This window comes from Solea senegalensis, linkage group LG6, assembly GCF_019176455.1.
Source record: "Solea senegalensis isolate Sse05_10M linkage group LG6, IFAPA_SoseM_1, whole genome shotgun sequence".
NCBI lineage: Eukaryota > Metazoa > Chordata > Actinopteri > Pleuronectiformes > Soleidae > Solea > Solea senegalensis.
The window spans coordinates 25,539,374-25,562,631 of NC_058026.1; the positions used below are offsets into that span (position 1 = coordinate 25,539,374).

Genomic DNA, 23,258 nt, shown 5'->3' on the forward strand with positions numbered 1-23,258 from the left:
TCCAGATTTTTTTTTTATTATTATTATTATTATTATTTTTTATTTTTTTTTAATTACTGTCCTTTTTTTCTGATTTCCTTTAGTTTTTATTATACCTGTACTGTTTTTGGACTGATTTACTTGTTTATATGTAAAAACAATAAAAGAATTGCTCACAAAAAAACAAAAGAGGGACATAATCGATTTAAAGAGAAAAAAGTATTTGGTAAAGCACTTACCGAAGCGGTTCCCCCCATATGGCATGATATCTATTCTGGGGAAGAGAACGCTGCGGGTGGGTAGGGCTGTGGTTGTGGGCGGGGTGGTGGTCGTAGGAGGGGGCGTGGTGGGAATTTCAGTGTTAAACTCCTGGTCCCTGTAAGTGGAGCAGCAGTAGCGGAAAGCGTGGATGCACTCCCATCCCTCAGTGATGTAGAAAGAGCGTCGTGTACAGGAGTACGGCATGGGCACCTCCCTCAGGCCGTCCTTACAACAGCGACGCTGCAGTTTCTCCTTGTAGTGACTCTCTGGAAACAGGACAGAGGTTCAGTTTTCACATTTCAAGCTGAAATAGACAGATTTGGTGATCAAGCTGAATCTGCCGTATACTGAGTGTATAGATTTGACACCATTGAATTGGTTCCCTTTAAGTCTTGTTTTCATTGTCTCACAGGTCGCTGTTTTCACAGAAAAGTGACTCTTCCATTTACAGACCTGCTCATTCATTCTGGTGTGTTTTTGTCTTCTAAGGAATAGTAGCAGCGTCCTTATCTGTGCTGTTTCTTCGTCAAGGTCAATCCCTCTATAAAGGCGACATAGACCGGAAGCTCCAATTAACGCTGCGTTTGTGTGTGTATCTGCGTCATGACCTCGTTTATGAAACCCTAAAGTGTCAGAACAAACACTTCAGCCGCTGCTGAGAAAATAGGCTTTTATTGTTTTCCTGGGCTCTGCGAAGCGGATCGGCACTTCCATATGTTGATGATGTCATCAGAAAACCTCACCACTCCTCTAGTCCGGGCGCATCCGGTTGTGTACATTCAACCGCAGAAGAAGAAGAACTACTCTCGTTGTAGCTGCTGAGATGCAGAGCATCCACCGTGCCAGAGGGGGAGCTGTGTATCTGAGAGCTGGCCTACCAACTACAGTATGTCACTTCCAGGTACCTGGCCAATCACAGGACAGTGGGAAAGTTCTCGTTGGCTGGCCAATCACAACACAGTCCACATTCTGGGGGTGTGGTTTTGGTCTGAAACAGCGCGGCTGAAGAGAGCGTCAGTGAGGAGATATTTTGATCGGCTCGTTTGCAGTGATTAGGAGGTTTTTAACCATGAAAACAAGTTAATATATGTAAGTAGACCTCCATAACTAATATATATGTGACCATGAAAACAAGTTAATATATGTAAGTAGACCTCCATAACTAACATATATGTGACCATGAAAACAAGTTAATATATGTAAGTAGACCTCCATAACTAACATATATGTGTGACCGTGAAAACAAGTTAATATATGTAAGTAGACCTCCATAACTAACATATATGTGTGACCATGAAAACAAGTTAATATATGTAAGTAGACCTCCATAACTAACATATATGTGACCATGAAAACAAGTTAATATATGTAAGTAGACCTCCATAACTAACATATATATGTGACCATGAAAACAAGTTAATATATGTAAGTAGACCTCCATAACTAACATATATGTGTGACCATGAAAACAAGTTAATATATGTAAGTAGACCTCCATAACTAACATATATGTGTGACCATGAAAACAAGTTAATATATGTAAGTAGACCTCCATAACTAACATATATATGTGACCATGAAAACAAGTTAATATATGTAAGTAGACCTCCATAACTAACATATATGTGACCATGAAAACAAGTTAATATATGTAAGTAGACCTCCATAACTAACATATATATGTGACCATGAAAACAAGTTAATATATGTAAGTAGACCTCCATAACTAACATATATGTGACCATGAAAACAAGTTAATATACTGTATGTAAGTAGACCTCCATTACTAACATATATATGTGTGACCATGAAAACAAGTTAATATATGTAAGTAGACCTGGCCTGACTGTCACAAATTCAATCCAATTTTAAAAAAATGTTCAGTACTTTTTACGATTCTTTCACTCTAATTCATGTGTTCATCACATTCATCTGTAACTTTATGAACAGATAGTGTAGATAAGACATCAGTGGTGAAGTGAGCACGTCTCCTCTCCTCAATCAATCCACACAGCAGCTCGTTAATACATCGATAATAAGGTTGAAAATAAATGCTAATGAGTGAAGAATAAATAACTAAAACCTGTTTTGTCTAAATAATTTAAATAAAATGTGTAAGTAAGTAAGTAAGTAACCCATCATTGCCTTCATTTATTCACATTTCTCATAAAGTTTTCACATCGTGACATCACTCAAATAACACAAATAAGATATTTCTGGGATTTTTATGGCCTTTAGGAAGGTTTTACAATTATGAAACTCCATGAATTAAAAATATAGAATATAAAGGTCTGTACATGCCTGTGTCCATGTCTCCAGGTGTCCTGTGGACACTTTTACACGCGTCTCTTTCACTATTGTGCTCAGTGGGAATATTTCTTTTTGGTCCGCACGAGTATTTTTTGTTGCAGTACCACGAGTGGCCACCATGACAACATTGTCTTCAAGGCAGAGGGGGCGGAGCTCTATCCAATTGTTATAATACATTCATGTGAACTACTGACAAGAAGGTTGTTGTGGTTTCTCTTAATGTTGTTGTGATTTCTCTTAATGTTGTTGTGGTTTCTCTTGTTGTTGTTGTGATTTCTCTTAATGTTGTTGTGGTTTGTCTTGTTGTGATTTCTCTTAATGTTGTTGTGATTTCTCTTAATGTCGTTGTGGTTTCTCTTGTTGTTGTTGTGATTTCTCTTAATGTTGTTGTGGATTCTGTTGTTGTTGTGATTTCTCTTAATGACATTGTGATTTCTCTTAATGTCGTGGTTTCTCTTGTTGTTGTTGTGATTTCTCTTAATGTTGTTGTGGTTTCTCTTAATGTCATTGTGATTTCTCTTAATGTCATTGTGATTTCTTTAATGTTGTTGTGGATTCTCTTGTTGTTGTGATTTCTCTTAATGTTGTTGTGGTTTCTCTTGTTGTGATTTCTCTTAATGTTGTTGTGATTTCTCTTGTTGTTGTTGTGATTTCTTTTAATGTTGTTGTGGATTCTCTTGTTGTTGTGATTTCTCTTAATGTCATTGTGATTTCTTTAATGTTGTTGTGGATTCTCTTGTTGTTGTGGATTCTCTTGTTGTTGTGATTTCTCTTAATGTCATTGTGATTTCTCTTAATGTTGTTGTGATTTCTCTTAATGACATTGTGATTTCTTTAATGTTGTGGATTCTCTTGTTGTTGTGATTTCTCTTAATGACATTGTGATTTCTCTTAATGTTGTTGTGATTTCTCTTAATGTCGTTGGGGTTGGCACTTCTCGGCCACCATATCTTTTTGTTCAGGTGTGTTTATATAGTTGGTGAAAAGTCTAAAAATGCCTCACAAAGCTCTAAAATTGAAGTGTAAAATAGAAGAAAAGAGATAAAAACAAGATGAACACGATTCACATGACAAGCTCAGTAACAAGTATCACAAACATGATGTCATGTTACAGACGCTGATGTCCAGACTGAGGACACTGAGGACACTCACCCAGCTGCGCTTTACGCTGCACCAGGTCAGCAGAGCGCCTTCTCCTGGCACTGCCTGGACACTGCAAGTCTAAGGAGAGGGAAGGACGATCAGGCATTTTCATACACAGACATTTGAATTATGATTGACAGCGATCCATAATCAGTATAGAAATATTGGCATATGATTATGATCAGCAAGTGTGGTGCGGTGTAAATCAGACGCAGGCTATTTTGTATTTTGTTTTCATGTGTCCTGTTCAGCACTTTCCAACGGTTTTAAAAGGTCCTATCTAATGAACTGTATTATTATTAGTCGTACTAGTAATAAGTGTAGAGATGTAAACATGTTAACACCAGTGTTTGGTACCTTTGCTCCTCTATAGAAGGTTACCTTGTCTGGTTTGGGTTTTGAACCCAGCGCTGGAGGAAACAAGAAGTCCGGCATCTTTGAACACCGATGTGGCGTCTCTGCCTCCCCCATGGGTGCAGCCAATATCTCCACGCTCAACCACACTCCATATCTGCAGCAGGTTTGATTAAAAAAAAATGTTTTTAAAGGTAATTCAAGCAATTATTAATTGCTTTATTTAATTATTGTTGACGTTAAACATTGAAAAGCTAAGATGATCATGAGTTTTGAGCAAGCACGCACCTTCCTCTGTGTGAGCCGGTCCTTGTTGAGCAGATAGACAGCGTTGTCCACGGCCACCATGCTGACGTTTGCACCAGGGTCACCTCTGACCTGAAATCTGAAGCTCTTCCCAGGTGTGTAGTCTCGGTGTATTCCGTCCACTGGCCCAACTGTCAGCTACCGCACCGGAAAAATCGACACACAGAATACGTGAGAGAGTGAAACCAGTGCAAATGAAGAAAATATACTTTACTAAACATTCTACAATAAAACTAGAAATGAAGCACTGCACAATGTGACAGTACAGCAGTGTTTTTTTCACGTCTGTGGCTATATTTCTATGCTACACACAAAGTGACAAGTTTTACATAACAATTGAGCAGGCAAAGTGAAACAAGCAAACAGAAAGAGAGACAGCAGCAGTGAGAGATTGAGAGACTCTACATCCTGCAACGTCAGCTTCCTCCAGATACCTCTTCAGCAGCAGCTGACCATAACTCAGGACATTATTAAAGGCCCTAGGCTGTGTAAGAAGTAAGTACCTTCAATTTACTAAGCAAGTCTCTCATCTTTATCAACAGCAGTATGAAGCACAACTATTGCTAGAGATGCAGAGACTTACTATCACTGCACAACTTCTTCTAAAAAAAACATACTGTGTATATATACTTATATTGTTATATTTAATTTTTTTTTAATTTTAATAGTTTATATTTAGAGAATGTTTTTTATGCACCAACAACACCAGAACAAATTCCTTGTATGTGTAAAATCGTACTAAAGCTTTTTCTGATTCTGATTTTGACTTATCCAGCCACTGAGCAACGTTTACAAACTCACCCCTCCAACACAGGAGTCTGCCACATCCACCCAGATAGAGTCTGACACCACCTCTTCACGCCTCACCCAGGGAATGGTGTAGAAAGCCACAAAACGAAAGGATGGCATCATCTCCGGAGTGATTGTCAGTCCAATGCTGGTTAACAACTGACCAGTCACATCAACACGCTCAGCAGTTATAATTTTACCTTTGTTCAGCACCTAAGAAAAGGAGGTTTTGAAGAAATTATTGATTTAGTTTATAGTTCCATTGTTTAAAGTGTGTTTGAATGAGGTAGGCACATGTGGGAAGCAGCTTCACACATGGACAACTTGTCATCAGAAAGCACACAGAGTGGTACGTTATTCATAGTCACAGTGAAGTTAGCCGGGGTTTTCTCCATGCTCGTATACACTTCATCCATTTGGTCCCCTCACAACTGTCCTGTTCTGCTCTCATAGTTGAACCCATCAGATTCCAACTCTGTGGCTAGTTAGCAAGCTAAAGCACAGAAACAAGCCTTGATAGCGAGGGAGCAAGCTCCTCCTGTGTACAGTTAAAACGCTAGCAAGGGTTCCGAAGGTTATGGGAGGTGACAGAGATGAGACTGTGCAGGATAATTTATAGCCCCAGGGGAAGGCGGGTCTTGAGTTTTACTCCTCATATCAATCAGCTGGCAAAAAGGTTGAAACTGAAACTGGGTTTTTATTTCAGGATTTAATCCTGCCTTTCTTTTCAATCTAAAAAGAGGCTGGCTGCTGCCACTTTTATGTTGGTCTTGGACTATGGAGATGTTCTGTACATGCACGCCTCATCCCAGAGTCTACATGCCCTCAAGGATCACAAGTGAATTGGGGAAAAAGGCTTTTATGTTTGCTGCTCCCTTTGCCTGGTATGAACTCCAAAAAGATTTAAATCTTAAAGGCTTGGTCTAACTGGATGTTTTTGAAAGTGTGATTTCTAAGCTTTCCATCAATGTCTAACACAGGGGTGTCAAACTCATTTTTGTTCAGGGGCCACATACAGCACAATTTGATCTCAAGGAGGCCGGACCAGTAAAAATAGCAACATAATAGAATAATAACCTATGAACAACAAGAACTCCTTTGTTTTTTCTCCTTTGTTTTACATTTAATGAAGGATAATTTTACAAAACATGAAATTTCTTGAGAAATATAAGTGCAATTTCAACAATATCATGCCTAAATTTACTATTTACACAGCACACTGGATCTATAAAGGCACAAACATTTAGTCACGGGTATCTGGAGCATTTGACATTACGTTTAGATTAGTGTGATATTTTAACAAATTCATCCTGTGGGCCGGATTGGACCCTCTGGGGGGCCGGTTCTAGGGAGAACTTTAGCCTCAAAGATTTACACATTACATTACATTACATGTCATTTAGCAGACACTTTTATCCAAAGAAACTTACGAAAAGTGCATTTCAACATTTGGGTACAACGAGAAAAACAAATGGACACTCTTTTTAACATTAAAAAAGAATAAGGAGCGACTGATGCATAAGTAGTAGGGATGCTATATCGGCATTAATATTGTTATCGGCCGATGTTCGTCATTTTTTAACATATCGGCATCGGTTCAATGAGTAAAACTGCGCCGATTTTAACAACCGATGTTTATACCCGTCTAATTGCTGTTTGTGTATGTGTGTAGGGAAGGGGAGGCCATGTGGCATTTGTTTGGGCATATGACAGCGTCAGTGACGCAAGCGCAGCACAAGAGGTGTGTGTGTGTGTGTGTGTGTTGAGGAGAGAGAATGTCAGCGGTGTGGGCGATTTTTCAGGGTGTCAGTAGAAGATTCGCGAAAAGCATTATGCAACACTTGCAAAGTCGAGGTAATGCGAGGAGTGTTCCGCGTCAAGTCATTCAATACCACAAATATGATCATGTCATTTGAAAAACCGCCACCCTGAAGTACACAAACAACGGCAGGAAGCTAACGCTAGTAACATTAGGCAGCAGACAAAAAGAAAGCAGCGCAGCTGGGACTCGACCAAAGGAAGACATTGGCCAGGGCAATAACGATCAAGGTAATGGAAATGATTGCTCTTGACGAGCAGCCGAGGGTTCCGACGGTTGATAGCGCATATTGAACCCCGCAAAAACAACCTGCCAAGTCGGCGCTACTTTTCCGATGTTTTGCAATTGAAAAAATATCTGGTTGCCATGAATACTGGCAAGTTTGATAAAGTCTTTTAACATGTTTTTTTATTATGGCAGCTCTTAGTAGAGCTTGTCAGGTATTGTTTCTCATATTTGTTGTGTAGTTTTATTGTGAAGGGAAGTGGCGTGGTTGTTGTTGCCGGGAGGAAGGGTTGTTGACTTTATTTACGTACCCAGTATAGACGCCCTTATCTCGGTTACAGTAACTTTGGCAGGGTATTATTTTTTATTTATGTTCATGTTTGTAATTTATGATCCAAACGTTCGATCCAAACGAGTTTAGTGAGTTGAGGGAGTTAAACTATACTTTAATTTAGTTACACACTTGCTACAAGTGGTAAAGGTTTCTAAAAACCTTTACTTGTAGTTGGTTACTTGTGTCTTATGTGACCTTGTTATTTGGAGGTAAAACATGTTTTGAAAATAAAGGAAGACATTCAAATATTCAGCTTGCGTGATTTTCATTCTGTACAAACTTTTATCATCTCAGAAACTTTTTTTTTAAAACATATATCGATATCGGTAGATATCGGTTATCGGCCATAGCAGCAATATTAATATCGGATATCGGTATTGGCGGAAATAGTCATATCGGTGCATCCCTAATGAGTAGTCATGCCGTCGGGGAACTGGGCATACCTGACCAGTAACCCTTGCTAGTACTACCTTGCAAGTAACCCTTGCTAGTACTACCACACCATCAAGACTAGCGTCTTGCTAGTGTGCTCACTAGCAACTCTGGTGCATACACTAAGGGGGAGGACAGATCTCAGTGGGCCCGATCCAAAGTGAAGATCACACCAATAAGTTTGCCTAAGTTCTCCGGGAACGGGAGGGACTATTGTTGCTGGAAGGCTGATTGGGTATCCAGGCGCAAGCAGATCCAATGGGGTCCTTTAAATTGGAGCAGAAGAAACTGAAGGGACAAGTGACAGGATGTACAGGAAGTCAATGTCAAGAAGGCAGAGGAGGAGAGTAAACTCAGCAAGGAGCTAAGCTCTGAAAAGACCTGCAGAACACCTTGGTGCAAAGTCAAGAAAATCTCACTAAGCTTCAGTCTGACTTCTACGGGAAAGAGTCAGAAGTTTCTGTTCTGCGTCAAGATCTCAAGGCATCAGAAGAAAAGCTGAACTTAGCACAAGAAGAGTTGGCTGCTAACCCCACCCATCAGACAGGATTGAAGGCTCAGATCCAGGAACTGAAGACGAGCCACAGCTCATTGGAGCAGGAGCTCACTAATCAAGAGCAGAAGTAGATAGACAAGATCCAAGCAGTGGAGAGGGCGGTATCGGACCTCACAGACCTGAAAACTTTATGAATAACCACCTGGTGATATGGTCTTTAGAGAGCAGACTCACTGAGAATATACTAACCCAGTGACTCAAACCTGTAAGCTGCCGTGAGAACTATGCCCGTCCGGGAAACTGTTTGGAGAAGCTCTTGCTGTTCATGAAAGGCCAAACGTAAGAGTGGAGCTTTTGAAGTCCAGCAAGCCAACCCCACCTACACTTTTGAGAGACCCAGCTACCATGAGCTTCCGGTCGACTGGAGGAGGATCCTAGAGGGAGTGGAGAAGATCCTGAAAGCAGGAGGCTTCTACCTCAAGCCTTGGGTCTGGTCCGGTCAAAGTGGGAGGAAGGATGAGACAAATCCCAACCTAGTGACTCTGGTGTTGCCCAACCAGCGGAGGGAGGAAGACAAGCTTACTAAAGACACCTGGGATGAACCCCTCTCTTTCAAGCTCAGAGAAAAGGCAATTGAACTGTTCAAGGAGTATGCTCATTAGAGTAGCATCAAGTTCCGAAGAAGCCTCACACCCTCCATTTGGAGAGGTAGTCCCTGCGGGATCACATTCTCTGATGGGAGTTCTGACGAGGTATGTGGGGCTGTCATCGCCACACACCTGAAGAGGTATATGTACGTGGAGAAGTGGTTTCACTTCATCGACAGCCAGGTGGTGCTGGTAGCTATCCAGAGAGAGAGCTACGGATTACAGACATTCTTCGTGAACAGATTCGGAGAGATCCAGAAGGCTGGGCCTGTAACTGATTGGTGGTGGGTCCCAGGTGAAGTCAACATTGCTGATCTAGTCACGAGGGGGTGCTCACCTGTATGACTAGATGAAAGCTCCCTAGTTCCTCTCTAGTCCAGTCGAAGATTGGTCCATGAAATCTGCTGCAGAAGTGGCAGCCGATGCTAGAGAGACAGTGCGCAAACTCCAGAGAAAAGCCTTTACAGCAGTCCTCACCAGAGCTCGAGCAAAGAAGTTGTTAAACTCTGGTGGTGAAGGCCCAGTAGCCACAGATGGCGTTAGAAGGGCTCTCAGTTATGATATGGATATGAGACAAAATCGACCTCTGTTGAGACCAAGGAAAATGAGACACTGTGGGGAGCCGCACTCATAGACCAAATGGGTCCTGACCAAGACCTGTGCCTGGCCGCCCAAAAGAGAGTCACGTTTCCTGTAACGACCCTAGACGTTGAGGCTTCCTGCGGTGCCATGGTTTTCGTCTGCGGTGTGACTCTACTTAGACTAAGACAATGACGACACACCAAAATTAAAATTAAATAACTTGAAAAATATATAGGAAGGGGTGTGGCTTATTCTGTTATCATTTCTTGTCCTTACACTAGTGTAGTCATATAGCCATCATCTGTTTCTTGTTGTTTCTTTTCTTTTTGAAATAACAGTTTGCAGTTGCAGTAAATACAGTTTCATCATTGCATAGTCCATTTTAGTCAGGAGGCTACTTTTATTTGTAATTTTTTTTTTTATATCCTGGCCATGCATACATTAATCGTTACATTTGTCTGTTGTCAGATGTCAGCCCCCTACCCCCGTCCTCAAGCCCTCAAAATCTGCCACCAACGCCTACAACACACAATCATAACCCACCGCCACCGACACCCCTCACCTACCCCTGCCTTTCCCGACAAAATCTCACTGTGGACTGACTTCAAAACTTGAGAGCCCTGATAAATTATTGTAGTAGTTTGAACAACGCTTATCAATAACAGGTCCAGGGACCCCAAGTATTCTATGACGAGGCCCCAGAGGATTCCCAGAGACAAATAAAATGCAATATGAATATAAATTTCATAAAAATCAAAAACAAGAAAGGTAATATACTTAAGAGTTAGAAGGATCAAAGATAGATACACATTTCTAATATCAAATAAAATAAAATACATTTAAGTGGCTCTGTGTTGGTTCAGTCCGTTACTGAATGAGCTGAATGATGATGATGTGCTCAGAGAGTTGCTAAATCATTAGCATCACAGTCAAAGCAGTGTCATTCACACATTATTCAAGTACATCATGTTTTTATCGGTTAAATAAAATAATACAACGTAAAGTTGTTATTTAATGTATCCTTACTGAAAAGTGTTACTGGCAGTTTTCAAAGCAAAACACACCTCAATTTTCAGTGAGAAGAGGCTAACAGCATCATAAAGCACCAACCATGCATAGACTTAAGCTCATGTAGATTTTATCCACTAAGTTTTTCCTTGTGTCCTTGTTGGCAGCCATGTGTTTACTGAGAGTGGGCACCCATGTGTAAGGGTTCTCAACACAGGGGACACAGAGACTTTGTAAAAAAGACTGTAAAAATTGAATTATGCCTTGAATAATCATTTCCTCCTTTAACATATGACTTGACTTTGCTTCTGTGTATTGTAAATAAAAGCCATTGTCTCACCAGGTAGGTGATGTGTTGTGTGGTGAAGCTTTTGCCTGTCTGCTCAGCAGTGACCACAGTCAGCTTCAGAGACAGTCTGTCTCCTACAGACACTGTGTCAGTCCCTGTGGAGATGTACAGGTAATTTTGCTGGCGTGGGTTAAAGGACATGTATGGAAGAATAGTGATCTGGGTTTTGGCCTGTTGATCTGGTCTCAGACCAGCCTGTGTAGTCTCAGCCTGAAAAACAGAATCATACAAAAAAATTATGTATTTACAATTTATAGCACTTTTACCATCTTGTCAACCATTTCATACATATTCATATATTACATCTATTGTATATTAGTATGTAATACCACCAAGCTTCTGGTTAGAGGTTCTACTGCTCTCCCTCCTGAGTCACTGTAGGTCAGTGTCAATGGAATTTCAATAATTTATTCAAAGTCTATCATGGATGGATGGTTAACTGACCAATATATACATGGATGGATGGATGTAAAAAAGACTTATTTAATTTTAACACAACTGACTAATTGTATAAATGTATTGATGGTTAACTGACTAATATATAATGTACATGGATGGATGATGGATGTTAACTGACTAATTATATACATGTATGGATGGATGTTAACTGACTAATTATATACATGTATGGATGGTTAACTGACTAATTGTATACATGGATGGTTAACTGAGTAATTGTATATATGGATGGATGAATGTATGGTTAACTGACTAATTGTATACATGGATGGATGAATGTATGGTTAACTGACTAATTATACACATGGGTGGATGGTTAACTGACTAATTATATAGATGGATGGATGGTTAACTTACTAATTGTATACATGGATGGTTAACTGAGTAATTGTATATATGGATGGATGAATGTATGGTTAACTGACTAATTGTATACATGGATGGATGAATGTATGGTTAACTGACTAATTATACACATGGGTGGATGGTTAACTGACTAATTATATAGATGGATGGATGGTTAACTTACTAATTGTATACATGGATGGTTAACTGAGTAATTGTATATATGGATGGATGAATGTATGGTTAACTGACTAATTGTATACATGGATGGATGAATGTATGGTTAACTGACTAATTATACACATGGGTGGATGTTAACTGACTAATTATACACATGGGTGGATGTTAACTGACTAATTATACACATGGGTGGATGGTTAACTGACTAATTGTATACATGGATGGATGGTTATCTGATTATTTACATACATGAATGGATGTATTGATGGTTAACTGACTAATTATATACATGATGTATTGATGTTAACGGACTATTTATATATATACATGGATGTATCGATGGTTAACTGACTAATTATATACATGGATGTATTGATGGTTAATTGACTATTTATATATATACATGGATGTATTGATGGTTAATTGACTATTTATATATATACATGGATGTATTGATGGTTAATTGACTAATTATATATAATTAGTCAGTTAACCATCAATACATCCATGTATATATATAATTGGATGTATTGATGGTTAACTGACTAATTATATACATAATGGAATATACATCCTGTATATACATATATACAGTCTAATTGACTAACTAGTCATTACTAATTAGTCAATTAGTAATAGTTACCGGACTAATTGTATTCATGGATGGATGGGTCGATGGATGTATTGATGGATGCACTGTCATACTAACAATGATAGTTTGAGAGCGTAGATCATGGGGCATGTTGACCGTGGCTCTGGTGGTGCCGGAGGAGACGATCAGCGGTGTGTCCAGTAAATTCAGCTTGACCGGCACATTACGGGCTGGGGACCCGTCATGCTGGCTCACCTGGATCTGGATAGAGTGAGGGGTACATTTTTGTGTGCCTTGTTTTTATTCACTCTCAGCAAGTGATTTGAAATGCTGAGTCTATTCTCACTGTGAGGTCAAAGGGCAGGCCTGGCTTAAAGAACTTTGTTGTTCCTTTGAAGGAGATGACATACGGAGACTCCACAATTTTAATTCCCGTCTTTTCAGCCTCCACTAGGTCACTGCCTACAGAAGAGAAAAACCAAAATACAACTTCAACAGAAACTATACTTCACTCCCACTCCTTGGGGTGAAGTAGTAATCAAAGGTTTCCTCTAATATTTTGACGTTGATTTAAATTTTTGGACAGATTTTTTCATGGTTGTAGACAACACTTTACTTCAGAGCGTATTTCAGAACAGTTCTGGCTCATAGAGTAAATTGAGTTTAACCAGCTTTATACGATCAATTGTGATCATTTGACACTTGACTCAGGGAAAAACAAATGTTGAACAAGAGAAAAAATGGCAAAGGTAGAAGGCCGTGTACAAAGTACAGGAGATACACATCCCATAATGCACTCTTCTCTTTGAATCGCAGCACTGTGTAGTTACCATGTTGCGGTATACTGATCTTTGTGTCTTCATTGTTTACAGCAGGCGAGAAAGGAAAGTTAAAGCTGCTCTGTGGTAAAACCTCATGATTTCCAGTTGTAGTAAAACATGTCATGGCTTTTACACACAAGGAATTCATTTTCAAATAATTAATAATTAGCAAATCACAAAGGCTGCAATTCTATTGTTCTGTCTTTGTCTTTGTTTTGTGCATCCTAAAAACATGTCATACAAACATGCATTTCTCAAGCCCAGTTTGTGTCATTTAGGAGAAATCTACTGACAATATGGAATATGACATTGTAACAATGACGTCATTATTCATTTAATGTCATTTTGTACTGGGATTCATTTGTTTTCAATATGCAACTTAAATCTTACACACTGGCCCTTTAATGTTTAGGAGTGAATATTGAACTACGGGGGATTTAAAAAAAATCAATCACCAATTTTGATATTTTCCCCAAATAATTACCCCTATAGTAAGTAGAGTAGTACTTTTCCATGGTATTTCTAATCTGGTAGCTTGTGATAGATTGTGATTATGACTGATAATCAAAGTGCATATTTTGATAATGAACAGGATTTTAAAACCACATTTTATAATAAAACTAGCCCTCTGATGTTTGTTCTGTTTTTCTTGCTCCATATTACAAAGATATCTTTCAAATGGAATATTTCTGGTTCAGGGACAAAACAAGACATTTGAGAACATCATCATTTTGAAGTTTGGGAAACACTGATCAACATTTTTTCACCGTCTTCTGCTATTTTATGGACCAAACAATGAATCCATTCATTGAGAAAAGAATCAACAGATTATTGGACAGAGCTTCAAGTCCAAGACGAGGAACTTCCTGAACTGTTGGTTATTAAATGTTAAAAAAGTTCACGACATGAACACTACAACAAATTCAAATCCAGGTGATTTACAGCAGCAACATGCTCTACTTTTCCAAATGACCTCAGTTTGCAAAGGGTTAAAGGTCATGTTGAGACGCACGCTGACCACAGGCTACATTTCATAACCCTGGAACTGCACAGAGAATATCATCGATCTGCAGCCTGATTGCAACACTGTTTGCTTTTGCTGGACTGAGTAAACAGAACAAACTCAACTGCAGAACACAGTGAAACAGTGGAAACACGAGAAAGATAAGAGATGATAAAAAAAGCAATGGATGATAGTGATGGTTCTGGTTTGCATACCTGACTTGGTGAGCACAGAGGCTTTGACATACACAGAGCTGCCAACCAAAGACCTCAAGTCAGGGTAAACTGCTTTAATCTCATTCATGCTGAGTGTGACGACTCCTCCATCCAGCTAAAGGGAAAGAAGAAGACACCTTTGACAGAGTGAAAAGAATATTGTGCAACTGTTGCAGATGGTCAGCTGATATTTACATGAGATGGGTCGATATCACTTTTTTGTCAGATACCGATTCACAACCTTGAGGATCTACTAATCACTTTACGCCTTCATAAAACTATTAACACATTTGTGCGGATGCAGTTTCCACCTACAGCCATTTCAAGCAATTTCAAAGACATCATTCTCCAACTCATCGGTCATCTCTGTTACATTGTTATTCTGACTGGTCCAGTGTCGAGTTTGGCAGGGTAAAGTGTCTGGAAACGAAGCCTTTCTTTTCATAATTACTTTGGTCGGGTAGTCTTTTTCAAAAAACACTATTCCCCCATCCTGGTAAATCTCTTTCTTTTACCAAGCAGATCGAAGCACCAGCTCTTTAATTTCATATTCCAGGAAATAGATGATTGTAGATCTTGGATTGGATCCTGGCAGTGGTTTGGGTCCGAGAGACCGGTGGCAGCACTGTATGCTGAGGGTGGCGTCAGTGAGGAAGGTCCAGTATGTCCTCTCCCTTGGATCCCTAAGTAATTCCATGATTCCTGCAAGACTGTGCCTCCATGTGCATTATTATTCTCTTTAACTTCCAGAGTATGGGAAAATACCTCTTTGATGTCAGCGTTCTGTCTCCTCTGTCCGTTATTTGTGTTTAATTCTGCTTCATTTCTTTTTTAACATCTGAACGGAGCGCTTTTTATTTCGGTGATAATGTTAGCTTGAATAAAATCCTTGCTTTCTGCCAGTGAATTTTGTTTTTTCTTCTGGTTTTGTTGTAGTTTTCCTTTTGTTTTTCCCCTTTCTTGTTACACAAGCATCTTTCCAGTTTGTATACTGTCTTTTTATGGGGGGAATGTGAGCGCGCAGGAGCTCTGCATTTATGCGGCTGCTTGCTTCAGCTTCATACCGGAAGTCCTCAAAGCCTCTGCACTTTCATGTAGTCGTGCTAAGATGACTCCGCCCACATTGAGGAGGTACTATACTAATGGCAAACCATACCAAAGCAGTAGTGTTGTGCTGGGACTGGGTAATGGAAAAGCCATTTGTGATTTGCTGGTCTGTGGGGGGCCGAGACTGTTTAGGCCTTTTTTAGAATAATGACTTAAGATTCCTCATGTGTGAGAACAGCTGGTGAAATGTGAAATAAAACAGCGACTTACATCTGGCACCTGTTTCACAGAAGGTAACCGTATCATGTCTCTGTTGATCTTCACTCCAAACACCACAAAAGCCTTTCCCTGGACTGGCTCACCATACAGGTATCTGAAACACAGTTCCATTGAAAAGCTTCAGCCTACACATGCTGTATACTCTGATCAGGCAAAGCCAACCATTCCAATATACTCTCTGAGAACAGATGACTGCTTCATCTTACTAAGAGGTAGATTGTGTGTAGGTTAGCATGAGATGCACAAATTGAGTTAAACAGAAGGCTGAGATGAGTTCACTGACCTCTGACCTCTCTGCCTGGGACAAAACTTGATGAGATTTCTTTTGAAACTTCAAAAGCAACTATTTTCAGGGCCTCAGTGGGTTAGCTATAGTATTTATAATATATAAACGATGTTCATCTAATAAAGGACAAATTCCTTTTTCTGCCGTGGAAACCTAAATACACTGGTTTTGGAACGGTTGCGTTGCGTCTCCAATCGGAGCTGATAAACATCCAAGTCTGGTCAATGTGTCAAAGTTCACTCAGCTGCAGAAGGTCAGAGGTCAGAGTGGATATGCAGAGCCGCAGAAATTCAGCGGAATTCAGCATGCGCGTAGGAAGTACGAAAATAAAACATCTGGTTTACTTTTCAGAATAAAACATCCTGTGTATTTCACTTAATGACATCACAGAAAGAATCCTTGCTTTATTCGGTCATTAGAAACACAGTTCTACTCACATATTCACAAACTGCATTGTGCATCCTTTGCTTTGCTTGTGCTGAAACAATCGTCACACGTGAATTTAAACTATGTTGTTTTCTTATTGGCCAGTGCTTCTGTTGGACCGAGCAACTGCAGACACCAACACACCATCACTTTAGCATCAGCAACATTAGCAACTCTGGCTACAAAGAAGGCCACGACAGGCACCGGTCTGCTAAAATATCCAGCTCCAGCTCCACGCCTCAGCAGCCAGTATATTAACACGTTTTTGATGTATTTTTTTGACCTTTTTATTCTGAGCACAATTGACCATAAACATGTGGGACCAACCTGGCCGAGATCTCAACCACCAGCTCACTGTCGGACAGGTCAAGGTAGGACTTCCTGGGAGTCAAGGTGACATTGAAAGCAGGAAGCACTGAAACAAAACAGGCCATGAAAATAAAGCAGGAATCAAAGATTTCATTTCAAAATGGAGGAGACAGATGTAAAAAGGCCACTTACCATATTTCTTCACCTCAAACTGGGAGGTGAACGTGTTCTGCTGCCTGTGGTCGAACTTTGCGATGACTGTCCATGTTCCTTCACTGGTCACATGACAGGAAACATTTGTAAAACAAAGGAAACACTCATTTATCATTGCTACATTAACAACAAGTGTGTGTGTGTAAACTAAACCCAGGAGCCAATGGAAGCATAAAAAAAACATGTGTGTCATTTCAGCTGCTTCAGGATTTCAAAAAACATGGAAAAGAAACTTTCCTCCACATTTTGCTTGATTCATTGTGGTTTTACTTTAATAATAATGTAGTGGTGAAAAAAAAAGAGAGAATTATGGCGCATTTCCACCGGCTCGCCTCGCCTCGGCACGGCATGACACGGCACGAATAGGTCGCATCTCCACTACATCTCTAAGTACCTACTTAATGTGGGTGGAGTCATCACTGCATGGCTGAGTGAAACTGCGGTGACTTGTTTAATACACACACACTGACAGACTTCTGTAGTTGTTGGAGATTAACCCACGTTTTTAGGATTGTTAAGTAGTTTTAACTGATCTACAATTGTTTGCACTGTTCAGCTTGATTGGTGAGTGGGACACAGATGTCATGCTCCGCCTTGACTCCTCCTCCTTTCGCTCCTGCTGTCTCCTGCAGCATGCAGCATGCAGCCGACATGTTTCCTGGTCCTGCAGTCACTCATCGTGACAGACTCCTCCTCCCTGCGCTCACTCTCGACAGTCACTGCTGTTTAGAGCGACTGTCACTACTTCCTCACGTTTGTTCAATCTTTAAATGTATAATTGATTTAATATAAAAAAATCTTATACATATAAGTACTGAATATACTGTGGGTGGTACAGTATATTCAGTACTTATATATGTATAAGATTTTATAAGATCTGCCAGTAAAAACTGGTCCTTTAAATGTCCCTCACTCAAAAGAAAGTGTGTTTGCACTGGAAAGAGTTAAAAAATGAGTAAACCAATGAAACTTACTTGACAATGTCTGAGAGGGCAAATGTGTCTGAAAAGATACCGTTAGTGGCCTGAGTCCTGAGCAGCTGTTTAACCACCACACCGTCTGGATTCTGAAAAACAAGATCAAACCCACAAATAAACAGGATATTCCACTTTAATATCAACAACACTTTAACGGTTAGCAAGAAGACCAGGGTTCAAGACCTGCTTGGAACACGTGTGTGCTTGGGTTTGCTCCCACAGTCCAAAAACATGCAATATGGGGATTAGGTTGGTCACTCTAAATCCGTGCTCACCAACGTAGCCTGTGAGCAGCCAACAAGGTGCCCAGCGTGGCCTCATTTCACTTCACTGAGTAAAATGTCCTTGATGTTGTTTAGTAAGCACCTGAATGAATGTGTATGCAATTGAATGCATAATATTCATCATTTAAAATGTTAATGTGGTAGCCCTCCATATTATTCTCTACCCTTCAGGTAGCTCTCGCTCTCAAAAAGGCTGGTGACCCCTGCACTAAATTGACCAAGAGTGTGAGAGTGAATGGTTGTGTCTGTGTGTGTGTGTGTGTGTGTGTGTCTGTGATGGACGGGTGAACTGTCTATAGTGTGACCCCGTCCATCACCCTCTCGTCAGCTGAGATGTCACAGCTCCCCCACGACCCTCATGTGGAGGATAAAGTGGTAGAAGATGGATGGATGGATGACCACAACCCACTGCCCCACCTCCATAATAAATATCAAGTATACTTTCTTAGAACTTTTTATAAGAACTATCTTCTCATCAGTGGTTTGGTTGATTACCTGAATATCAATCGTGATGGAGCTCTCAAAGGCCTGAAAGGAATGAGAGGACACGAAGGCTCTGAAGCGAACTGGAGAAAATGAAACAAAACAATGAAAAACAAGAAAAGTTATAAATATTCTCACAAATCGTGATGTAACCGTCTGCAGACATGAACATTAACATGAGCATGAGACTCTGAGCATGAGCAGTGTTCCATGTGTCCTCTTCTCTCGATACAAAACACAAGAACCTGCAGTTTGAATCTTGACTTCTCACCCACATCTCCGGGGTTATAGATGGGTTTGTCTGTCTGAATGAAGATGTATCCGGTGTGAAAGGACACCATCAGTAACCTGTCCTCAGAGTGCAGGCCGCCAAAGTTCACCTTCAGATGCACAAACTTGTTTTTCTGCTCCTCACGATTCAGGCGACCAGAAGGAAGCTGAGAGGAAAGTATTGCATTTCATTAACCAGCACTCACTCTCCCACACCAGAGTCCATAGAGTCACATGAGCTGCTGATCTACTGCTGAAAACACCAGAGTCACTGAAGAACACAGTGGAACTGACGGCTGGAGAAGGCAGAGGATGAACACCTCCTGTGTGCTGTGGTGCATGGAGGCTCACAGGCTGTCTAACTGTCTAAAACTGGTATAAACTGTAATAGGTGAGCCTTGCTGGCAGCCATGTTTCCAGCGAGGAGGAGTCTCCACATGGTGCACAAAAACCCTAATCTACCCTGAAATAACTCTTTGTTTCCTCAAAATATGCCTGTGTCTCTTTAAACTCGACCTTTGACCCTGCACACGTACCTGTATGGGCTTGAGAGCATGGAAGCCATTCTGCTGGTTGAGTGTGACTGAGTCCTGAAGAAGTGTGGTGGTCTGCGAGAAGTCCCAGACTGAGATAGAGACCGTGACAGCACTGGACAAACCCTCAGTCTGCAGGTAGATGTTCTCCTGGCTGTCTGTCCTCAGCAGGTCTGGAGCCAGGAGGGTGAACCTGCGGGACAGAAACAGCACATACACTGACAAAGTTATCACTAACCAATTCATTCCTAACCACAATTTAAACTTAACCAGTTCCTCAGAGATTAGGTTCTGTCTCATTAGGACCAGGTTTTGGTCTCGTGAGTCCCGGTCCTGACAAGGTCAGTAACAAATGCAAACCTTTTTAGACCTGATGTGTCTATCTAATCACTGCTGGAGCGCCATGTTTATTATGGGCTGGACGTGCCTGAGGTTTCTTCAGAGCAGATAGAGGACGGAGCATGTGCTGTATAGATTTTGGATTAAAGGTTTTGTTGGCTGTGTTCTTGAGTTTAGTAATAGTCGATATTCCTTCAAAAAAAAAATAAATAAAAATAAAACAAACCAGTTTTATTCATACGACCAGAACAGTTTTTTATGGTTGTATGAAGTATACTGACGACACTACATGATGCTATTTCTGTTATTGAAATGATTATTTTGCTCTGATATGCCTGTTTACGTACTCACCATTTCATTAATAGACATAATATCAACATGGATGCAGCAAAAGGAACTTCCTAATTTGACAGTTTCATCACAATATCATCACTCGTTCTGGATGATATGAGTTAATGTTGACGTACATGTGTTTTATCACCTTTAAATGTCAACATCATTTACAAACAAGGACATCATTATATTCCACCACTTCTATTTGAGTTGGTGGCTAATTACTACTTCTGTCCTCCTTGGACTTCTTCTTTTTTATATACAGACGATGATCATCAGGACTTGCAGGAAACAGAGACGCTTCCTCGTTGGTTCTGTTCTGAAAATCAGTTTTTCTTGAGTCTCCTCAGTAAAAGAGTACAATGAAGGGCAAAGGGCTCACTGATGGTGAGTAGGTTCTCAAAGAGTCAGAGAGTTTGAGAGAAATGAAAAGAATTGAAATTAGAATCAGAAGAAGGAAACTGTGAGTGGGTGTCGTATCTCCGTGGTAACGAGTGTACCTTGGTTTAGTGCTGATTTCTTTTGGATCCCTGTAGAGTAACAGGAAACACACTTCAGTCCAGTCCAGTTATATTTCATTAATGCAGTACATTTCATCTGAACATTCATATTTTCTGGGACTGGACACTTACTCTTGCCGTTTTAAGAAGTCGTCGAAAGGTGAGAATCTGAGGGCAGATTCAGAAACACAGTCACAGCGTCACATACAACAATAAACCACAGCAGAGACACAAACTCAGCCATTCACTCCATCGTGACTAACTCTAATGTTTACCAGGGGTCCCTGAAGACTGCTCTCAGACCTGCATGTAAGGGGTCCCTGAAGACTGCTCTCAGACCAGCTGAGCTGTATATGATAACAGTCATATCTACAAAATTTCATGGTGGCCGATGTAAAGCAAGCTTCTACATCCACACATACAAACAGATTTATACTGCTAATAAACCATCCAACATGTTACACACTGGACTTAAATGAAATGCCAACAACAGTTAGTTTAAAAGCAGATTCTGTCTGTCTGTCTGTCTGTCTAAGAGAACTAAGTGCAGTTAGTTTTTTGTCACGTTTGTGTTTAAAATCTCATGTTCAGGTTTACACCAGCAACAACATCTCACTGATGGATCCTTTATTATCTCTACAAACTTTGGTGGAGGAGACTGTACAAAGCGTCACCAGGTGACACAGAGTTGAGTTTCCTGTTGGATATATATATATATATATATATATATATATATATATAGTGCCTTTCATAAGTATTCACCCCCTTGGATGTTTTACACTTTTATTGCTTTCATAAATCAATCATGGTCAATAAAATTAGGTTTTTTCACACAAAAATGTATTACAAAAAAACTCTTTAATGTAAAGGTGCAAAAATATTTCTACAAAGTAACGTTAATGAAACAAAAATATATAAAGAAATAATACATTTTTGTTTTTTAAAATATTATATATACATATATATATATTTAAAAGCCAAATTGTATTGATGATTGATTTAAGAAAGCAATAAAAGGGTAAAACATCCAAGGGGGTGAATACTTATGATAGGCACTGTATATATATATATATATATAAATATACATATATGTTCGCTTACCCATCCTCCATCCACAGAGTGCAATCACCTTAAGTGAGCTGTCAGTGACACACACACACACACACACGTACCTGTCTTCCCAGCGAGGTCTGTAAAGAATGGAGTTCCTTCATTAGTAAAAACATCTTCATTGATATAAATGCAGGTATTCGGGGTTTTTACCTCATGTGACTCATCCATTGTCCATTTGAGTTGCAAAGAAACAGCAGAAATAATATTTTGTGGAGCGTCCACGGACTCATGTTGACTGGCTGAGAGTCGGTGGACTGTGGTCACCACACAGACCGTTCACTGCCCGAGTAAACTCCACACTGAAAGAGGAGGGCTGACTTTACTGATCAATACACACACACACACAAAGAGTTTGATTTCACAAGATAACTCACTGAGTCGAAGCTGAAACACGTCATTGAGCCTCACCCAAACGTCTTTGTTTGTCCTTAACGACTTTATCCAGATTGACTCTTATTCTTGTATTATGAGAATCAGAATACTTTTATATCCCAGAGGAAATTGTTTAGATACAGTTACTCCATGTCACAATCAGTAACTTAACAAAGACAGAAAAAAGCAACCAAACTACTAATTAGAAGCTTACAGTACAAGAAAGAGCACAAAAGTTTCAAAAGTTAAGAGCACCAAAAAAATAAATCTAATTAAATATCACAAAAACCTTGTTTAAAACAAGAATGGTAAAAATATACACTGTGTACAGGACAGGAATGATCAATATGATCATTAATAAATTAACTGTGAATGACGTGCTGTGCATAGACCAGCACGTCATGGAGAGGATGAAGGTTGTTCTTGACTCCACCTCCACAACATTACTTATCTCAGCGCAATCAAGTCCTTGTGTCAGAGGTTTATGTTTATGACGAAGCAGATGCCCCCAAAAGTAACTCAGGACTTTCCCTGAGCTTCTGTTTGTTCATTTTGGACGTTCCCCTGCTGCTGTGACGGTGTTTGACACAGACCGTCTCCACCCGAGTTCATCACATGTCAACAAACTGTGATGTTTGGACATTCGGGCGAGTCAGTCAGTCATCATCTACCGCTTTATCCTCCACCAGAGGGTCGCGGGGGGGCGATACATGGGCTACATGGGGCGATAGGTGGGGTACACCCTGGACAGTTGGCCAGTCCATCGCAGGGCCACACACACTCAGATAGATCCAACCGGGGTTTGAACAAGGCGAGAGTGCTAACCACTACACCACCGTGTGGCC

The 23,258-nt window shown here is 40.2% G+C and overlaps 1 protein-coding gene across 2 annotated transcripts in view; it reads right to left on the reverse strand.

The window, feature by feature from the left end:
• Positions 1 to 23,106, reverse strand: part of LOC122770460 (venom factor-like) — a 48,292-nt gene extending 25,186 nt beyond the window's left edge. The window contains exons 1-21 of one of the 2 annotated variants that reach the window (XM_044027326.1): positions 22,416 to 23,106; positions 22,192 to 22,340; positions 22,101 to 22,118; positions 21,061 to 21,096; positions 20,929 to 20,958; positions 19,760 to 19,949; positions 19,225 to 19,390; positions 18,966 to 19,036; positions 18,184 to 18,275; positions 17,189 to 17,271; positions 17,015 to 17,102; positions 15,967 to 16,069; positions 14,650 to 14,764; positions 12,957 to 13,072; positions 12,728 to 12,871; positions 11,026 to 11,244; positions 5,155 to 5,355; positions 4,336 to 4,491; positions 4,075 to 4,204; positions 3,703 to 3,771; positions 219 to 506 (exon numbers count right to left, since the gene is read on the reverse strand). In XM_044027326.1, coding sequence (XP_043883261.1) covers positions 219 to 506; positions 3,703 to 3,771; positions 4,075 to 4,204; positions 4,336 to 4,491; positions 5,155 to 5,355; positions 11,026 to 11,244; positions 12,728 to 12,871; positions 12,957 to 13,072; positions 14,650 to 14,764; positions 15,967 to 16,069; positions 17,015 to 17,102; positions 17,189 to 17,271; positions 18,184 to 18,275; positions 18,966 to 19,036; positions 19,225 to 19,390; positions 19,760 to 19,949; positions 20,929 to 20,958; positions 21,061 to 21,096; positions 22,101 to 22,118; positions 22,192 to 22,271 — 2,395 coding nt within the window. In that variant the 5' untranslated portion in view covers positions 22,272 to 22,340; positions 22,416 to 23,106. Of the gene's footprint in view, positions 1 to 218; positions 507 to 3,702; positions 3,772 to 4,074; positions 4,205 to 4,335; positions 4,492 to 5,154; positions 5,356 to 11,025; positions 11,245 to 12,727; positions 12,872 to 12,956; positions 13,073 to 14,649; positions 14,765 to 15,966; positions 16,070 to 17,014; positions 17,103 to 17,188; positions 17,272 to 18,183; positions 18,276 to 18,965; positions 19,037 to 19,224; positions 19,391 to 19,759; positions 19,950 to 20,928; positions 20,959 to 21,060; positions 21,097 to 22,100; positions 22,119 to 22,191 lie in introns of both variants that reach the window. The other variant, XM_044027325.1, reaches the window with a different exon arrangement.
• Positions 23,107 to 23,258: the final 152 nt, after the last annotated feature.